This window comes from Hippocampus guttulatus, chromosome 9 (assembly GCF_054856545.1).
Source record: "Hippocampus guttulatus isolate MCC_2025c chromosome 9, RoL_Hgut_1.0, whole genome shotgun sequence".
NCBI classification, from domain to species: Eukaryota; Metazoa; Chordata; class Actinopteri; order Syngnathiformes; family Syngnathidae; genus Hippocampus; species Hippocampus guttulatus.
In genome coordinates, this window is record NC_141269.1 from 7,680,248 (window position 1) to 7,701,042 (window position 20,795).

Consider the following 20,795-nt stretch of genomic DNA (forward strand, 5'->3'; position numbering starts at 1 on the left):
GGTTAATAAGTGATGGTGCTCAACCACAAACACAAAACCCACAAAATATGATCTACAAACCACAAGGATGTTTTTTTTCCTGCCTTCTTTGGGCGCTAATTCCAAATATGACATCTTTGGGGAGGAGGATAAGTGAGACTTAATATACAATCTGCTAATATTAAATTGAAACAAAATAAAGTCACCGCGAAGAGGTGAACTCGTAATTAATAGACGACCGCATGACAAAAACAGGGAGTATGCTCGGAAATGCTAAAATAAGAAGATAAGATCATTGGAAGATAAACAAATGGTAACATTACTGCTGAGCTGTTTTTTGTTTCTTTTTGCGTTGATGCCTTGGATTTAGCGACCGTGTTGGCCTTTTTGGGTGAAGACGCCACTGTATCATTCCTCATTATTCTCTGACACCCTCCCTCCATCCTCCGCTCTCTCCCTCGCTGGCCTTTACCTACTTGCTTGTCTCAGGGGAAATTACCACGGCTCCAAATCGCTGTCCTATACTGCGCTGCACACACTCGTATGGACAAGCAAACACACGCACACGTTGACAATACCAGCATGCACGCACACATGCAGTTTCTGTGTGTTGCCCACCCTCACTCTGGCGATGCTGTTTACTCTATATTGTGCCTCCCATCACCCGGCCGACGTATCATATAATATGTAGCATTTGGAGACACGGTATTACACGAAGGGATGAGAAACATTTACACTGCATTTGTGTGAAGGCCATAATGTAATACTAATGTATTGCATTTTGATGAACAACACAATAGTTATTGCGTGTATCGTGTACATCGGCAGGAGACATATTGGCTCCTCTGTGTGGTGGGCTGATGTAATACTGTATTTATTCTGTATGCGAGTAAATGAAAAGGATCCTTGCAGTATTCAGGGCAGCACACATAACTTGCTTTGCAGCTGAGCATATTGTTTTTCATCTGTCTTTCTTAATGGATGGGATTGATTAATTAATCATTAATGACTGTCTTTATTATGCGGAATTGGTAGTTGATAAACACCAAAGACATTGAGTAAACATTCAGACATTGACATCACAATCTGTCAACCACACTGTGCAGTTATTTCATTTGTAATCCTGCGCGATTGAACGTTAAAACCACTGCAACCTGCATCACTTGAAAAGTTGAATGCCTGTGTCTTTGCGCAAAATATACTTTCTTTCTTTTTGCAGTAACTCGGCTATTACTCCTGCCGAACTGAAATATACCGTGCTTTTTTGTAGTTGTCATTTGTTTTTTGGGTTTTTTAAATTGCTATGTACAATGCCTAGCCCCGCTTTCCTTCAGTATTTATCTTCCGTTACTTAAAATTGTTCAGGACATTCTGAGATTCTCCGATCCCATTGAAAATATAAATGTCAAATTATGCAAATTTCTCCGACTTTTTAAAATCAAATCAAACACCCATCCCTTCTCTTAAAGCATATGCACTTCCGTTCTGTTGCTCATGCTCAGCTTCACCCATCTCCAAAACGGGAGACTGTAGTCCCTTTTTTGCATATGTCAAGTCCAGCCTGCGGAAATGTCACTTTGAGCCAAGCGGCAGTAGCTCGCCGTCTGCATTTTGATTGCTCACATGCATTAAGGACAGTCTCCCAAGAAAGCTTGTGTATTCACAATCAATACTAAGATACAGCCGCGTCCAACTCATCAGTCCTTGACAAAAACAAACTAGACACATTCTGCAACGCTCCATCCTGGGAGGCAGGATTTCAAAGATCTGCTGTTGGGCTGAATGCCGGCATCAAATGTTTGTCAACCTTTTAGATGATGTGTTGTGATTGAAGATTAAATGCTCAAATGATTCTTTTAGAGTGGGCCTATGCTCTAGGGAGTTAAGTGAAATTCTTGAAATATGCATTTGGAGTCATTGTCTTTGCCTCTTTGTAGGATTTTTGGTTCTACCACCCTCGAAAGTTACGAGTTATGGCAAAGAGGGATCGTGGGATGATAACTATAAAACTGCAGATGGAGCTTATTCCGATGTTGCAGCAGATTAATGGCAATACCATTGTATGCATCTCTAGCTTCGCTGCTCAGTACAATAAGGTGAAACTGATGATATGTTTATCATACAAGAACTCAATATACGCTGCATAGTCGGTGTTGCTGTGTTGCACCTTGATGTGAAGAGACACACATGAATCCTCCCTTCATTTGAGTCAATTGTGAGTACAGCATTTATCGTTTAGAATTTAATGTCGCTTTTCTGTCTTAATGTCTTCTTTTTACACTTGCGAGAAAAATAAGAAAACCGGCATCTTGTGGACTCGTCTTCAGAAATCCTCCCTCTCCAGTTACTTGTACATATATGTGATTAGTTTCCATCCACAATGGTTAACTTCTTTTTACACTTGAATGGAAGTTACAAATTTAAAAGCTTTACTCGAACCGTTGCATGTACAGGCCAAAAATGATTGCTGGTTATTTTAGATTGTGTCCTTCCTTTCAGAACTTAAGCTGGCCTTTTGTGAAAAATGTTTTGACTCAAACAAAAGTGGAGGCTCCCAGGATTTTTTTGTGCAATTTTCCTGGTAATGTTTTATGAATGCGAGTGATGATTAATGTTTGTGGGTAGAGATACTTCCTCCTGTGGGAAATGTGTTTAAATGACAAAATGTAGCCACAGAGCACATGCATTAAATATGCATGTACTGAAGACATAGCTGAGGGTGTGCATCTGCAGTATGGGATCAAAATGATAGATATATATATATAGATAGATACTATCTTCATCCACGACGGTAAATGTGTGTGCGGTGTGGGACTCTGTGGTTTTGTGGAAGCACGCGCATGCTTGTGAAAGTGCGTGCAGACTGTGGCGGCTGACTTGGAATAAAAAGAAAGGACGGGAGGGCAATCTTGAAGAAAACACAGCACGGTCTTTGTCTGAGAGGGGAAGACGTGAACGATTGCTTCTGCTGCAACTTGTGTCTGTTTTCTCTTATCAGATTGTCTGGCAGATCTTTTCCCATTGGCTTGCCTCTGTCAGCAAGCTGCCTAAATGTGAAAGCAGTTATCCAAACTGGAGGAGTCAAAGAAACATTCGGGAGTCACGTAAATGAATAAATGGGATTGGATGGAAAGAGAATGGGGGAACGCGATGTACATCCTAAAACAGGCACACCGTCCCCAAGAGCAAAAAGCACAATCAAGTTGATAAGATTGAACATTAAATATCTTGTCTTTGTCGTATACTCAATTGAATATAGTTTGAAAATGATGGGTGAATCATTGTATTGTATTTTTATTTACATTTGACACATGTCTCAACTTGATCGGAATTGGGCTTCCTATATTATAATCGATTCCCAGGAATTGTTTTTCCAAGTGTCTTCCATCTTCACTCACTGAGTCACACGGGAAGGTGATGTAAAAAAACAATTAATCGAGGTACTAGTGCACTCACCATGTAATGCATTGCTCAATGACGCTTGCAACTTTCAAGTGTTTCTGAGAGCTTACTCACATGACACTGTATTTAAGTGGTTTGTACAAGCCCCAAAATAAACTCCTGCACTGACTGACATAGTTCACAATCCACCCTGAACTACATGTGCCTCAAGGCGCCCCCCCACCCCCCGATGACATTCCACTCTGCTCTCACCCTTCTTAACCCCGAGCGTGGAACATCTGCTTTCTCCATTCTAATGGCGCTTTCAGTCTCAAAAGCTTTGGGCATCTTGCCCTGAAATGTAGAAGAAAAAAACTTTTGGCCAGGGCCCCTGGCTTTCTCATTAGTAGTCTCTACGAGTGATGTGTAGGAGCCTTCAGCATTTCTAAGCAAGTTCTCACTGGTCAGCCATCCCCTTTGTAATGCGGAGTCCTGACCTGTTCCCACTGCACTTTGTGTGTCTGTGTGTGCGCGTAGTCTGTACGCCGAGCATTCATTTCCATGAGAAAGGAGCGTAGAGAATGGACAGGGGCCACGTTTTCTTTTTAAAGGATGTGTGCAGATGCGATTGTGGGGGCAGAAGGGCGACCTCATCCATCATGTCGTGAATAGGCAGGAATTAAGGCCCCGTGTCTCTGTACAGCACCTGATCAAGACCTTCTTGACAAAGGTCGGTTTGGGTAGAGGAACTGTATGAAAAAGTGGTTGAATCTGATAAGCTAAATTCTGGATGAAACAGCCAACCTGCTGCTATTTAGAATAGTTTGGTAGTAAGTCTCATTTCCTCGATGCTATTCTTCATAAATAAATCGCCAAGAACTCAGTTGCTAACCAAAACAGAATCATCTCCTGAAGAATGGAGTTGGCATCTTGCACTGCCCTGGATTCATTTTTCTAGCCTTACAGTTTGTTGTGATGATAAATGAGGGATAATCAAGACAACAAAGGCGCTAGGTGTAAAACCAGTGTTAGCACTAAGATATGGAATTTTCATAACGTGAGAAGTATATCTCAGAAAATATAACAGGTTTGACTGTATCTGATAAAATACAAGCCAATATTTCATTGGTATTATTTTTATCTAAGCTTTGACGCCTTGCCACCATTTCATGCAAATGAAAATAAATGTGAGATTGACTGTGCGGATGTATGAGGGAGACGTTTGGGACATAATCCAGGATTAGCTCTAACTCTATTTAAAAGCTCTTATACAAACTACTGAAATGTGCTCGTGCATACAATACCCAAAAGCTCTCACACACATTAGTCAAACACTCTCTCACACACATAATGCAGGATTTGCTCTCACATGCACTAGTCAAATGCTCTTAAGTAAAATAACGGGAGTAAACGCACTTTATTACTCGTAGCATTTGAGAATGATTTGAATAAATGTAACTTTAGATGTATGACAAATGGATGAACGGATTATGGTTTTATTAAGATAAGATAAGATATCCTTTATTTGTCCCACACTGGGGAAATTTACAGCCTCCAGCCGCAAGAATGTAGGCAGAAAGAAGAAAAAACAAACAAACACCGTTCAATTAAGTGCAATATAAATACAAAATGGATAAATCGCAGTGCTATTTACAGTTGTTTTTCACATCATTTAATTATTATTAATTATTTCTCTTGTTTGGTTTTCACAAAAAAAAAAGAATTAAAAAAAGAGCACACCAGACAGTCGGGATGTAGTGTAGTGTTCTTGGTATTGTCCTTCTACATTAAATGAATGTATATGTCGATATGCACAACAAGTGCATCAAAACGCTGCTTGGCGTCTGCTTTGTAGGTGGAGGGCGGAATTTCGTCGCATCTTCCGATTGGCTGGCCTTGAGTGACGTTCTGGAGCCGCTTCCTGGTCTGGCTGCTCTCCAGGGGAGGAGGAGAGAAGCGACTGCGGTGTTAGCTAGTCTCAACAAAATGGCTGCGAGACCACTGACGCCGAAAGCTCACTGATCCGCCTACCACGACCGTGCTCTGCGCTGTCTGGACCCTCGCAGAATGTATTTTCTCGGAGTCGCTTCCCACTTTGCATTCGCGGTAGCTGGCGCGTTACAAGTCGTCCCGCTGGTCACCTAGACACAATAGTTATTTTATTTTTGCACTTTAAAACCAAGTTGGCCGGCTGGCTTTCGGACGGCTGTCGGCAAGCTCGGACAAAAAAACTGCGCCATTCCATTTTCATTTCTTTTTTTTTTCAGTGCGGGTCAACTTCTACCGGCTAATGTTGTCGACAACAATTTAGCTGCGTTTTACAAGGTCATTCCTATTCGTATCGTTTGTTTTTGTTGTTGCCTTCGCGTAGTCCCCCTTCCCGCCCCTTATACGAGATCGCATATGGCGTTTTAGCATTATTTTTTGCGGCATTTTTTCCAATGTTTCTCCCAAACGACACATTACAAAACAGTGATTTTGTATATGTGGCCGACGAGGGGGCGTTGTATACCTCGCTCAACTGTCACCAAGCTGCTACGGCGGCCGCAGGCGAAGCTGCCAAGTCTTGACTGAATCTGCTCCATCGCGTTACGAGTAACTTTGGAGAGGACGCCGGGGATTGATTACAGGCTGCCAAAGCCGTGCTTAACGCAAGGTGAGTGTATATTCATCACCTCTCTCTCTCTCTCCGTCATTTTTTTAAGTCCTCATAATTATCAACTCTTGAGTTTGTGCTCCTGCGAATATAAATGTGTTGGTTTCAATGGGGATTCCAGTAGAAATAGCAAACGGTGTGATGCTAAATTGCAGTTGTAGGATCATGATCAGATACACTTCATTAAATGCATTGTAAGTCTTTCTACTGGGTTAATGGACGTGAAACTTAAGCGTTACATCACAGCTCTTCTGTGATTGGTGGAGAGGGACTGAGAACACTGCACATGTGAATAGTTTCTTTCACATAGCCAAAGAGGTATTGCATTACTTGGATTTGCACAAAGGCTTACATGCTTTTATGGGAATGCAATGACATAATGGCAGCCTTTATATTTAAAGAAAAATGCCTTTTTAAAATTGTGCAATCTGCTTGTGGTTCATATCGCTGTGATACATCATGTATCTTGTACATTCCCCTACACTAATTCCAAGTACATTATTAATCATAACCATCCCGCCGCCCATTCTCTGTTCCTCCACCGGTACTCCCGATACTGATTGAACTGTCGCCTTCCATTGCATTGCAACCCCCCTATTCCTGCATCCCCAGGCGCCCAAGTACAGCTTTTAATATCTCTTTGGCGTGTCTTAATTGAAGTACATAATTTCCTGTTCAATTTCAACCCCCTTCATCCCCTCCCTCTGTCATCTTCTGTCAGAACTGTCTTATCTCTATCGTCACACACCAGTGCTGAATTGAAATGAGAAAATTGGTACGAGAACATATACACGTGTCGAGATGGAATGCGTTGCTTCCAGCTCAGTGCTGTTTTATTGACGTGTGTAAGCATTTTTTTGGGCCAAACTCAAGGTCCCAGTTGGTTAATGCCCTGCGGTTGCTAATCAGGTCATGAGGTGCCTCCCGCATGCCTCTAAACACCCAGCTGGCTCAAAGACGCGCACGCATTTCTTTTTTTCTCCAGAGGGTCAAGTGTCCTCCTTCTTAGACACCACCAGTCTCTCCCAAAGGCTGACGTATAGCAAATAAAAGAGTCCCTGTGAAAAGATTTTGCAGGGGCCCTCTGCTGTCCATAAACTAGAGAATAGGGGGAGGAGATGGAGTTTACGCTTGTTAAGAAGAGGGAGTCTGCTGTAAGTCCCTCACAGTCGGGCTTCCAAGCATACCTAACATCGACTTGAGCGAGCCGCCCAGGTGGATAAAATCCTTCTACCTTTTTGATTAATGATTGCAGTTCAAATTTAGTGACTGTGAATGTCTAAGGATCGTTATGGTGTGCCAGTCCGCCCTTTTTTTATGTCATTCTTGATGAGATTGAGTGGTGCAAAAACGTGACATTCTCTCCGTGAATCTGTAGTACGCTATTGCCATGCCAAAATCTGACATACACTTATTGTTCTGGACTCCATTTCCTCTGTGTTGTTGATAATGCTGTCTGGACGAGTTTTGCAAAAGCAGACGTCTGTGTGAATGTATCTCATCCATTGGCAGCGTCGTGTACTAGGTAGCTGTAGCTGTTGAATATATTTTGAATAGATTGTCCTTTTTATTATTCCCAAACTTAATGGGATAAATGGATTTTTAAAATTTGCCTTAGTTATTTTTTCACGTCATTTTGTTTTCTGATTTGGTTAACATTGTTGTGTTCTGATATTGGTTAATGAATGAACATAAACAAATAAACAATAATTAAGCAATATTACGCAAGACGGAGTGATGATGTTCTTGCCAGTCATTCTGAAACTGAGAATTTGGTTGCAGAGCATTTTGTCGACATCGCTATCATCCATCATTAGTGGAATCAAACCAGCTTAAGTTACTGTTATTGAGTTTTGTGGACCGAAGAATGAAATGGAGTATTCCTGCCAACAGTAGTAGTCGCTCTGTGCTCAGCTGAGGCTTAATTTCTAACAGGTGATTTCTTTTTTGAATTCTTTGCCCTATATCGTAGAAAAAGCTTTTTGTTAGTTTGTCCTCTCTACAGCAGGAGAACATTAGAATAAACATTCTTTTCCTTCTCTTTTTCTTTTTTTTTCTTGGCAGCACACTCGTGCTGAAGGCTGTTTGGACATATTGTCACTACCTCAAGGACAAACCCATTCCATCTGCTGTGTCGTATCAGTGCACATCTGGGTAATTTGCTGCAAATAATACTCCAGGTTTGTTTTCTAATGTCCTCCTGATAATACACTGCACCCCGTCGAGTCTTCAGGTTGCTTTCCTTGGCTTGTACCCATCACAAAGCCGGAAGCTGTAGAAGACTTTATTGTTCTGTGTCGAACAATCCCACAACTCTTACGTTAGCCAATTTCCCAAGAGGCTCCAAGTTCCAACGAACAAAAAGTGCTTTCAAACATATCTGTTGGCTCCAATAAGTCCCACTTTGTCCTGCTTCAGAAAAGTGTCTTATATCCCCCCCCCCCCCACCACCCCCGTCATTGACCTTATCCCAGGCCTGACCGCGGTGGTTACCGAGCCCATTATTATGAAGCCTTTCAAACAATTGGCACAGAACTGATAGATAACATGCTTAACACCACCACGGGGCGCTGCTCCAGTCTGGGGGGGGGGGGGGGGGGCATTGACAGCGGAATCAGCTGGGTTCAATTTGTGGCTGTCAAAAGCCATTAACCTTGTCCTCTAGACTGTGAATGGTGATTTTAAAGTGCAGGGGAGCAGAATAATTAGATGCATGTCTGTTGAATTTGATGTAGGCATTGTTATAAATTAGGAGTATTTGTGGACGAGGTTGTTCTCAGCAGTAACAGTGAAAAAGGAAATTCATGTAAAAAGGAAAACCAGGAATTCTGCATGCTAACACCAGAAGAACACACAAACTATGGATTAGTTAGACAAAATTCTGCTGTGGCAAATTCTGCTCATTGTCATCAAAACATTAGATCAGGATACTCAGAACAATTCCCTCAATGCTTTCAGATTATTTCTAAAAATAACCCTTAACAGATTAATTACCCTCATATTCAATCATCGAAATGCAGTCAGATGTCCATTCCGATTTTGCCTTGTAATCACATTGTATTGACGGCGAAACCTGAACAAAACTTTTTTTCCTTATAGGCGGCTTTAAATATTTTTGTTTTGTTGCTTGCCTGTTTTATGCCTCCTTCCCCAGCATATGTGCCAATAGAAGGGGCAGGGCTTAAGGGGCCCACCAGGGGTAAGCCAGGTCAGCATTGAAGCTGGGAGATGGAGTGGGGTGAGGCGGGGGCAGCTGGGACCTGGCGAGCTGATGCTTTGAGTCTTGGCCCGACTCCAGGGGAATGTTCACTGTGCGGAGCTTTATTTGGGGCCCTGTTCCCTCCCTCGCTTTCGTGTTGGCTAATTGGAGACGCTGTGGGAAGGAGCATGGCATTACAGGGAAGAAGCCTGATGGGGAATATGCGGGACATCCAATTTAAATGTTCCAGTCTTCATACCCAAACTAACATTAGACAGCCTTGCTCATGATGTAACAGGGCTTGAGCCCCACAGCACATTCAACGCTCTCAGTTAAGGCCATGTAAATAGCACTAGTATGCGCCACCTGTTCTTGTACTGGGATTAGAATGGAGGCTCTTAGGTCCTAGCTTTGTTGTTTTTTTGTTTTTTTTAATGCCAATATCAGTGCAGTGAACTGAAAATGCATGCTTGTAGATCAGACTTTAACACAATCAGGATTTTTGGGGCAGATCACAGAAAACAAAAAAAAAAGATCACCAATGACTGCATATCTCTGTGCTCTCTTGTATTTTTGCCTATGCTTAACAGGGTGGGTGGGTGGGGGCGGGTATCGGCTGATCTCTCTTATGGATGATCGGACTTTGATCACCTTCCCAATGAAAATAATCGCTGCAGTTTTTGTTCGCTTCCTGTCGACGTCTTTCCAGAGCGTAATGTTAAACTCTGAATATCCTAATGACTGTACATACAGGAGGTTTTGCCCAACATTGGGTAGAATTTGCAAGCAAAAAATACAAAGGCAACAAAAACAGCTCACAGTGACAAGATCGCTATTACATCTGCTGGAGTGATGTGGGGATCAGTAATATGTGAGCTGTCGGTGCCCCTTGGTGCCAAGATCGATCCCCAAACTTTAAACGATGGATATGTTTGATACTAAACTCACCTGGGGCACCGTATTTGCCAAAATCCTAATCATGTAAAGCCTAAATGAAACCCAAAGGTCACCCTCCAATTGTTTGTTCATTTTACAGTGAGCGTTGTCCAACAAAACAATAAGTTTCCAATAATACGGTCAGCTCAAATCAATCGGCATGTTTGTGTAACATGAATGTAATCTCTTCTGTCCATTTGTTTCGGCTCGTTATTATTGCTCACATTGTTGTCAACTTGAGAATTATCAGATAGGTGACATTTTGCTGTGTGCTGTGTCAAAGTAACCTCGATAAGTCTGCCTCAGCTGATTATCTCATTTGTCTTGGCGTGCGTCCAGTTTGTGTTTGTCAAATTTTGATTTAGTTATTGTGACAATTTCACGCTACATTTGGCCTTTTGTTGTGAGTTAATTGATGCACAAAATGTTTTACACACTGTAAACAATTTTGTGTTTGATTGGAACAAAGTGCAGATCATAAAACATACCCATTGAATGTGAATGAATAATAAATCCATGCAGGTGAAGTGATGTAAAGCAATCGAGGGCAAATATTGTGCAGTACTGCTTCAGTGTCAATGAGCCTGTTGGCTGAAGTCAAGCGACATCTTATGCTATGGCACAACTCCTGCGGCCAGCATTATTCTGCAGATGGCTCAATACAGCGCTGGCATCAAAACAACACTTCGGAGCTTTCAGGAATTGTTCCACACCGCTCTCATTTTATTTAAAAAGCAAGAATGAATACATTAACTTCTCAATACTTTTTACATAGTCAAAAAAAATGTTCACTTGTAAATTATTCTTGACTTCACCATGCATCTTGTAGACAAGAGTGCGGACTGTCCTCTACATGCCGAATCCTCTACAGACAAATCAATCCGAAAGGCCCAACGTGTAAAATGGCTTGACACCTCGAATTTTGTCAGATTTGGCAGCGGCAGCAGTCATCCTGCTCGGTCTCGTGATGTTTTCTCACTTGATGAGCTGCTGCCGTGTTAAAGTTTAATGTCAACTTGGCTGCTTCCCCAGCAAAGACACTCGAGTGCAAACCTCAAAACAATTATTTATAGCACCAACTCTCCCTCTCTCTCTCAGTGTTGGACTTTATCCTCCCCCTCATGAACTATCCGCCTTCAGCCACGTCAGCAAATCCCAGCATCCATTGATCAAGTCCAGCGTCGTGGCAATAAAGCACGTTTTATACTTTGACCCACCTGGCTCAGCCGAACCTTCTATGTGCAGAATGCTCACAAACAACAGCAGCAGCCTTGCTTTTCCCACACGGCGATCAACACGCCGAGTTGACAGGTCACACTAGCAGATTGCTCCAGAGAATGTCAGTCAAGGGGAACATCTCAAAATGATACTGTATCTACAGTTCAAGCCTGGAAAAAATCAAGTCATTTAACCGGTTTGCTATAGAAATGAAACGAATGCTTTTAAGTTTAAACTCCACCAGTATTACACTCCGGGAATGTCTGGATTTGCTAAATGCTAACAGTGGTGGCTAGCAAGTTTCCCACATCGTGTAGTAATGGTGGATCATATTGCTTCACTCCTCTGTCGTCGTTACCTCCCTGCTTTGCGATTGGCGCCGTTCAAAACGCATCAAGCTTTTGTGTCTTCCCTGCAGCATCTTTGCCCTTTTCATTTGTCTTTGTCTAAAGCAGTGCAGGTCTCTCGGTTTCTCTCGGCTGTGCACTTTCTCACTCTTCTTACCACCGTCCGATGGATATTAGTAATCAAGGCACATGGTTATTTCTGTGCTTCCCACCCCCGCCTCTTCTCTCACTCTCTCCCCCCTTGTCTGCCAGCCTCCATCATGCTTGCTTCACTTTTTTCTTTCTCTTCACTGTATATCCAGTGAGGATTCTCTTTTCTGTCTTTCCCACTTTCAGCCTCGGTTCCCCTTTTTCGCCTTGTCTGGTTCTCCGGCGGCATGTCGTTCTTAATTGGTGTTGTTCTGCTTCTGCTTTCATCCACCGCCTGTTTTTTTTCCTCCTTCCTCTCATCCGCCCACCTCTGTTTCTCCCACCCCTCCCTCCCTTTCCCCAGATTCCCTGACAGAATGGCACCAGACACACCACCTCTCTGCCGTCTCTCTATGTCAAGCTTGTATGACTGTGGCTTCATCATTCTCGATAGACTGTTCTCCTTACCGTACTGTGTTCACCATAACTGTGCCACATACTTCCATGATGTCCATTTATTCTATTTGGTTCTATGGAACCACAGTCAGAAGAATCTGTGGTCGTAGGCATGCAAGGGGAATTCAAAATACAAATTCCCCTGAGACCTTACAAATCTACGTCAAACCCAAATATTATGTATTTGAAGTCAATGTTCAGCTATCATAAATCATGTCATGCAAAATCTCAACAAGGATGAATTCTGGGTACTGGTTTTCATTTTTCTTTGGCTTTTTGTGAGTTTTTTTCCCCCTCCAACACTGACTCAACTAAGAGGTAATGGTGTCATGAATAGCAGCGCACATATAGTCTCTGCGCCAGTGGAGAACCCTGTTTATTGAGCTTTTTGGGGACATCAGAGGAGAAAAACAAGTATAAACACCAGACTTTCCGCGAAGTTCATTTCTTTTGAGTCTGAAGCTGATTATTCGGATTTCCACTTTCCATTGTTTCAAAATATTGAAATACGTCGGAGGTTGGCCTTTGTCTTCAAACTTCAGAGGTTGCACTTTATTTGTGTTCAGTTTGTTAGATTCAAAGTATGAAATACTGGGTCACCACTGATTAGATGCTTGTGTCAGCAGTGCTGAGAGCGAGGCAGCGAGACAGGTAAGGATATGTGAGGTAGCCTTGCCTGGCATTTACTTTGTCAGCTAAAAAACCCAACTGTCCCTGCTGTCACATTTAAAAGAAAAACACCCGCAATAAAGTCCGGCAGTTTCCCTCACACGCGCCGTAAAACTTGTTTTGCACAAACAGCAGAATGAAAAGCTGTATCTCAAGTAGGGTTCTCATTTAACATCAAGTGATTGGACAGATGAAGAGTTGGTGAAACTGTGATTGACAGCAGGGATGTGGTCATGTTGGAATAGGCCAACCAGGATGTGGAAAGAATCCCCAGCAGATTCAAATGAGGAAAAGCAGTCAATATTCACCGAGTTGTAATTACTGCCACTTCTTGGAATAAGTAAACAAAGCCATAATAAATTGTTTTTTGTTTTTTTTCTGTGTTTCCATCCATTCTCAGGTCAAAGTATTTCTTTATAATCCACAAACATGAGGTTGACAATGCAATGTTCGGTTGCACCTAATATTGTAAAGTTGACCTTGTTTGCCCCCTTTGAAGCTTGCATTGTGGTCAGGGCCACATCTGCTGGTATTAGCATTGCTAATTTGCTATTGACGCGTCTCCCAGAGATTAGTCTGACCTTTGAACTGTGCTACGTGCTATTCAGCATCTCCTGCTGGTACAAGTAAATTGATGCTACCTCTACTGGGATTCACCCAGGTGCGGTGCATAATTTTAAACTGACTTGGCTGATTGCATCAATCACGAACGCGATTGTTGTGGTTTCAGTTCTGTCGCGTTAGGCTTTAGAAGGATGAGTACATTTTGAGCCACGTTTTGCCCCAAAATGTTGTTCGTGTCATAGACCTGTGAGGCTGTTTGTGATGTGCCCCTGTGTTAAGTCACTCATTGGATAGGATGAATTCATAAGCACTCCCAAAGGTGGTATCATGTGACTCTCGCATGATGTTGATTGATTTCACAGTGCGGTGTATCATCAGTTTGATCTCACAAATTATTCCTGTGTCCTAAGCACATTAAGATCAAGCGCACAGAAAACATCCAGACATCGACAAGCATGCACATGTGCCGTCCTTGAGACCCAGTTCATACTTCCAATAGTTTCCAGCACTGTCACTAAGGAAACACAACACATTCTGGCCTTCGGGCAATCTGTGCAGCAAGTTTGACTCACGCAACCAGCATTGTGTAGATCATTCTGTCACTTTGTTAATGTTCGCACTCTCCTGCTTGGAGATCTCAAAAAACTCAAGCATCTTGCTTCTTATGTGAATTCCTCTTCCCCAATAATTTTTACATGAGCTGTTTACTGTCGTCATCTGTCTTCCTAATTCATGTTGTCTTGTCACTTTTTCGCCCTTCAATTGCTTCCTTGTTTTGTTTTGTGGCTCTATTATACTTTTTGACTGAGAGGAAAAATGTTCCTTTAGACATGTCAAGCGCAATTTACATATGAAGGGAATGTTGTTGATGGAAAGCTTTTCCCAGGCACGGTGTGCGCTCTTGCTGCGACTGGAAGTAAATCAAATGGAAGGGGCTTCCAGTTTACACAAATACGTTTGAAATGCACGCACTGATCAATGGCGCGTCTATTTTGTGTACGTTGTAATTGAGGGAAAAAGAGAACAAAGTTAATCAAAGCCTTGGAGTGGAATTCTGTTTTTGACAAAAAAAATGTTCTGTTGTTTTACAGCTGAGAGAAGCAAGCAAAACAAGAACGAGAACCGTTTGATGGAAGAAAAGAAAAAGAAAAAAGAAGAAAAGATCAAGAAAGTCATCGCTCAGAAGAAGGTGAGTGATTCACTTGCACATCTGGTGAAGTTATTAATAGATACATCTCCTTACACAAAAAACACAACAGTCAATAAGTTTTTCATGTTTTAGAGAATGTTATGCTCCTGAGATTGTGGGAACATTTTGGGGAAGATCCCTTTCTATTGCAGCGTGTGGAATGTAAGATACTGTAGCTGCAATGGGTGGGACAGCTTCATATCTGTTCCACTCTAATGCCACTTTTAAACACCCCTCTTGGTGCATTTATTTCAAGAAACTTCATTGCTCTCTCCCCTGCAGGCTGCTGAACAGAAACTCAAAGGTGAGTACCAGTCATCTTTATTTTTTTATTTCTCAATATTAATAATCGGCAGTAATTGCTTCATATAAAGCTGCAAAATTAAACACACATAGCCTTTGATGTCCTTAGCCAACCCCGTCGGACGTCATGCACACACGTGCGCCATTTTGTGCTCCGAATCTCACACACACACACACACACACACACACACACACACACACACACACACACACACACACACACACACACAGAGCGCAACAGAGTGAAATGCAGGCTGATGTCTGCTGTGCCCGCAGCAGCAGGCAGTGGAGTGTGTGAAGGCATCCTGTCAAAGCACAGTGTGTTGTGGCTACAAAGGGCGGCCGGGAGAAGTGGTGAAGGCAAAATGGAGAAGCATGGAGAAATAAAGGCGTTGATCTATGAGTAATGCCTCAGGACAGAGGTTGAAAAAAACAGTGTCCTCGCTTACCCTGATTCTTGTCCGGATATTTAAGTGCAAACATCGCCTAGTTATTTGTGTTAGGTTTTAATTTAAGGAGGGGGTCTTTGGGTTTTTAATGAGACTTTCTTGCTTATGAATCTTGAGCTCTCGGATTACAAGACAGGAATCCGTTTTATCATTCTGAAGAGGGAAGTTAAAATGGATGAACACACACTATGGTTATCAAGAGTACAAAGTAAATATTAGTGCCTTTTTTTTCTTTTTGAGGCTACGTGTTTTCTAATGAGAAGCTGTTTTGCACAGTTGTAAATATTTTTCCTTTGCCCTGAATCATATTGCTTTTTTGACTTAATGCATGTCCTCAATAGGCAGACTCTAGCCTTTTTTCGTTATTTTGATGCCCATAATTAATTAAACAAGCTCACATTTTGGGCGCTTTACTGTTGCTGTTCGTCCTGCTCACCTGCTCTATGCCATAGTGAATGTTTGAGCATAAGGAACAAACATACAAATCACATTTTTTATACCTCTTCCCACACGACACGACTCAGCCAATCAAATAAATCGTTTACTCAAAGACAGCAAGCGGTGATGACTCCAAGGATAAAGACCCCTCAAGGGGTCTTGTTCAAAAGCATGAATTTGAGGAATGCGTTATGAGTCCTTCCAGTTGAATAGCCAACAATAACAATTGTTGTGTCTGTCTGTCTGTCTGTCTGTCTGTCTGTCTGTCTGTCTGTCTATCTGTCTATCTGTCTATCTGTCTATCTGTCTATCTGTCTATCTATCTATCTATCTATCTCTATAAATTGTATTAATTTTTTTAACTACCAGTTGATAATGCCGAAATGCTTGGCACTGAATTATGATACATGCAGTATCTTATAATCTTCCGGACCATTGCTTGAACTAGACCTGCGAGTCACACAATCAATGTTTACTCTGTAGACCAAATGTGCCATGTTCAGGTTTGAGACTGAAAAGGCTTGAAGGTCACCCAAGGGACAGTCTAAAGGGGTGTTCACACGGCACACATTTGTTCCGGTGCTGCACCGATGTATTTTGTTCCAATATATTTTACACCCGAGCAAATTTTGTGGAGTGTTCACACGTACAATGCCCCTGAGCGTATTAGCACCGGCGCAGCGTCGGTGCAGCTCCACTTGCGTTCACATGGTAGTTTCTGCAGCGGAGCAAAACGACAGAAAACAAATGAGCTGTCGTGTTGGTTTTTTTAAAAACGTATACACAACTCAAGCAACTACTGTACAGGCACGTCCTTCTTCTCGGTCTCCGTGCCTTCTGCTTGAGAGTGACCGCCCCCGAAAACGTAAATCAACGATGACTTCAATGACACTCAGAAAAGCAAAAATGTAATGCGCCAAACATAAAAATCAAGAGAGGAAATCACAAAATAAATTCTATGAGGTACGGTGGGTTGTGAACACACAACAAAGGAACAAACTACACAAACAACTCTGAGACAGTGCAGTCTCCTACAAAAGGAAAGATGACGTTTGGGGAATATCCCCCCCCCCCCTCCCGGTTTGCGTGATCATTAATGAGATAGCAAGCAACATGATCAGTAATTGGGTGTGTTTTTGAGGAGAAAAATAAAAGTGCGGTTGTTGTGGAGACTAATCACTCAATAAGCCACCTCTGTGATTGTGCTCATAGCCTCATGTCTGCCATTTCTCTTGAAGGCAAGGCATTATCGACTGGAATGAGTTGTTTTCATGCGTGGAGGTGAATAATAAGAGGTGTGCCCGTGTGTGTGCGCGCGTGTGTGTGGGAAGGTAGCAATCAGTATGCAAAGGTGATTTGTGTCTTTCCATCCATATCGGTAAATTCAGAAATTCATAGACACATACAGATTCACCCAATCCCGTCTTTCCTGCTCACCGCTCTGCAGGCCTTTTGGGTCTCTAAGCATTTCAATTTGTTTGTGGTAATCGATCTCGGCCCGACGCGTTCATATGTATGAAAATGAGATAAAGCTCCAGCACAGTGGAATTAACTTCTCTGCCCCCCATTAGGCTTCGCACCAGCATAGGGCTTCATTCAGCAGGCAGCCTCCCACTGCCCGTCTCCAACCCCCATGCACACGGCCACGTACGTGCACACGCACACACAGACAGACCACTGATACAGGGCCTCCATCCTCCTTTGTCCTGGTCGCCCATTACCTACCTGATTATTCAGCCCATGCGGACACGCGGCTCTGTCGCAATCTCTCAATACCACCACTGCAAGCACAATCAACTTGGTCTGTTTCATATCGCCCCCGACGTGGACAAATGCACGCTGGCACAGATAGAGAATAAGAATCAGGAGAACACAAGGTTTGTCAAACCTTGTGCTACATATTAAAAGATAAAGTATGAAAAAAATATATCCTATCTCCTCTCTCGTTGCCATAGTGAGTGGTTTAAAGCAAATCCTTCCATCGTGGATTTGCAAAACCAGAAAAAATTGAGCAGTGGCGGCATATCGAATGCTCGTAACTTGCCGGGAATGGCATTCATGCAAAAGCATTACCTAAGCAAAAAATAAATTTGAAGAAGTCGCTGCAGAACCTTGATGTAATGTGTCACATTCCCCATCTACAGTATACTCAGAAAATCTGCATTTGCAGTCTATGCTGCTACCACACATTTCACTTCTGAAAGACCAAAGGAACACAAAGTGGACGTTTGATTAATCTGTTCCATGGTCAAAATGTCCCCATCCTTAAGCCTTTATTACCTCTAAGGACAATTGCTTTAAGAAACAATATAACACGCTTGACATCTGTACAGGTACAAATATAAGTTCTCCAGTGTGAATATATAAATATGAATTGTGTGCTCATCGTGCCTTTCCGACAGCCCCTATATTTTGTTCTTCTGCTTCTTCCTTTCATAACTTTGCCGCTGTGAACTGGGAATTTCTCCATTGCGAGACTAATGAAGGTTTTCTTATCTTATCTTTGCCTGAGCAGAAATCAACCTGTCAGCGGAGGTTACAATAGCAAAAATAAACACATCGCCTCCCACCGTACTCACGTCATCACTTGAGTTTTTGTAAACTTTACGACATTTCACTGAGCAGCCAGAAAATGTCTATTTCCTATTCTGTGGTCATCATATTTATTTTGAGCTACCGACTTAGGTCAAAAGACGATGCCAGTTCATCATTGACGTTTTTCTAGGACTTTGTATTTACCCCCAAAGTATTGTTTCAATTCTGCATTGTACTTCTGCCATGACCTTCATCTTGAGAGACGCATATTGAACGTTTGCAGCATGATTTGCTACCTTAACCCTTCCTTTTCAACACCTGCCGTTACTTTCTGTTGCTTCATTTCATCCTGGGAGAAACACAATTAATGCAGTGAGAGGACCATTAATGGTTATCAAAGTGAAAGACCCACATAAACACAAGTGAAGTGCATGTTTCCGTTTTGGATTAATTTGCAATTTCATATGCTATTAATTGCGTCAACACAACAAGGGAATTTCATGAATCACAATCCAATTAGAAGCTAATTTATTTAAGCGTCAGCAGCGCTCTTCTCTTCACTTAGCCACATTTATAAACACTCAAAAGAATTAATAGTGAATCGCTCGCAAATTGCATCCCATGGATTTATGACTACCAAGCATAATTGTTTTCCCGCTGCCCCCTCTCTCCCTCTTCTGTGTACTCATCCCGCATGCATGTGGCGTGTCGGAGCGGAGCAAGAGATGAAGGGAGAGCCTGGGGTCAGTGCGACTGGAAACAAGAGGGCCACACAAACCTAAACAATGCCTTGCTCTTTGTCTATTCATACGGCGGAATCACTCGCAGTCTGCTGGGGGAAAAAAAGAGCCCATTTTATGCCTCTGGACCCATCTTCTCTCGCCTCATCCTCCATCGCACCATGTTGAAAGTCTGGCAGATTATTAATAAGATGTGATTTAGCTCCTATGAATGACAGTTCTGACCGTGCCCGGAGGCCAAGATGTTTGCATACAAGTTTAAAAGGTTCAAAGGCTGTCAGTCGGTTCACATCAAGAATGTGCTTCTCACTCCTCAGAGGCTTGAAGCAAATACCAGTTCTCCACACACTTATTATTCCTCTAGTTTCCACCTTGCAAGCATCACCGGATTCATATCATCCATTTGTTATTTGTTTTCCAATTTTATTAGGATGACATTAACCTTGGTAGACAGGTTGCACCGTTTTTCTGATCAATTCCTTAAACCGTCATGGCCTTCAATAAATCGCTTTCCTGGAGCTTGATCGCGAAAAACTTGTATCTCCAAATGTTGTGCATTATTCGTTTTATAAGACGTTAATATCTTTCTTGTTTTTCTGATAAACGAATACCTCTTTAAAAGTCAAAACACCATTATTAGCAATGGAAAGGCAGCAATATTGTGCCTCTGTAATACAAAAAACATTCAAAATTGATAGTCATGTTTCATGGCAAAGCTACAAATGACTGGGTTTATTATCATTTGAGAATTTGTATCATCCTTTTGATTGTTATGTCTTGTGTTTTTTAAATTTAATTTTAATTAGGCTTTATTGTGTCAAAAATGCTTCATTTTAGTTTGAGTATTGGTTTTAGTTTGTTTTCATAAGTATCTTATTTAGAGTATTTGAGTGCTAAATAAAAAGCTGAAAGAGTCACCAAGTGCTGTGTAATAAAGTAAACCACAATCCCCAAATGACTGTTTGAACTTCCTTCATCTGTAAGGTACAGAAATAAACATTTAAAATCAACCCCAAAGTTCATGTATATTAGTTGACAAAGACGATAAATAACGAAGGGCATTTTCACGATAGTTTTACATAGTTTTATAAATGTAACGTAGTTTTTTTGGGGGGGAGGGTTAGGGTTGTGGCACTCCTACATTGTGTAAACGCTTTGGCTCACTCTTTCGACAATGACTATCAAATGTAGCGATTATCATGTACACAAACCGCAGAAGCGTTTTAACATCCTCGCTCTCATACCCCATACCAAGGAGAGGTAAACAAGCGTGACCCAATCGAGAGAAATCACGGTCCTGGGATGGAGGTGAAGATTGGGTGTACAGGGCACTAATTAGATGGAGAGGATGGAGGAGGCATGGCATGGGAGAAGGTCACATGAGGCCACAAGAGGCAAATGGAGGTGCAGGAGGCAACAGTATTGGTCTCTATGGCAACTGCCTTTTTTTATAGAAAGGACGAGGGGTGAAAATGCTTTTGCCTTAATGCGGTGTGAGTTGTGTTGATGGAGTTTTTACTTTATTATTACAGACAGATGGGATGTCAGAGTCGCCCACCCCCACTGTGTCTAAAAACTCATTGCCAAAGACATGCATATGTATAAGT

At 42.1% G+C, this 20,795-nt stretch overlaps 1 protein-coding gene across 3 annotated transcripts in view; it reads left to right on the forward strand.

Moving 5' to 3' along the window:
• Positions 1-5,868: 5,868 nt before the first annotated feature.
• The window catches only part of tnrc6c2 (trinucleotide repeat containing adaptor 6C2), a 41,913-nt gene continuing 26,986 nt past the window's right edge, over positions 5,869-20,795 (forward strand). For 2 of the 3 annotated variants that reach the window (XM_086119304.1, XM_086119306.1), the window contains exons 1-3: positions 5,869-6,016; positions 14,626-14,723; positions 15,006-15,027. In XM_086119304.1, coding sequence (XP_085975430.1) covers positions 14,664-14,723; positions 15,006-15,027 — 82 coding nt within the window. In that variant the 5' untranslated portion in view covers positions 5,869-6,016; positions 14,626-14,663. Of the gene's footprint in view, positions 6,017-8,103; positions 8,197-14,625; positions 14,724-15,005; positions 15,028-20,795 lie in introns of those variants that run through there. The other variant, XM_086119305.1, reaches the window with a different exon arrangement.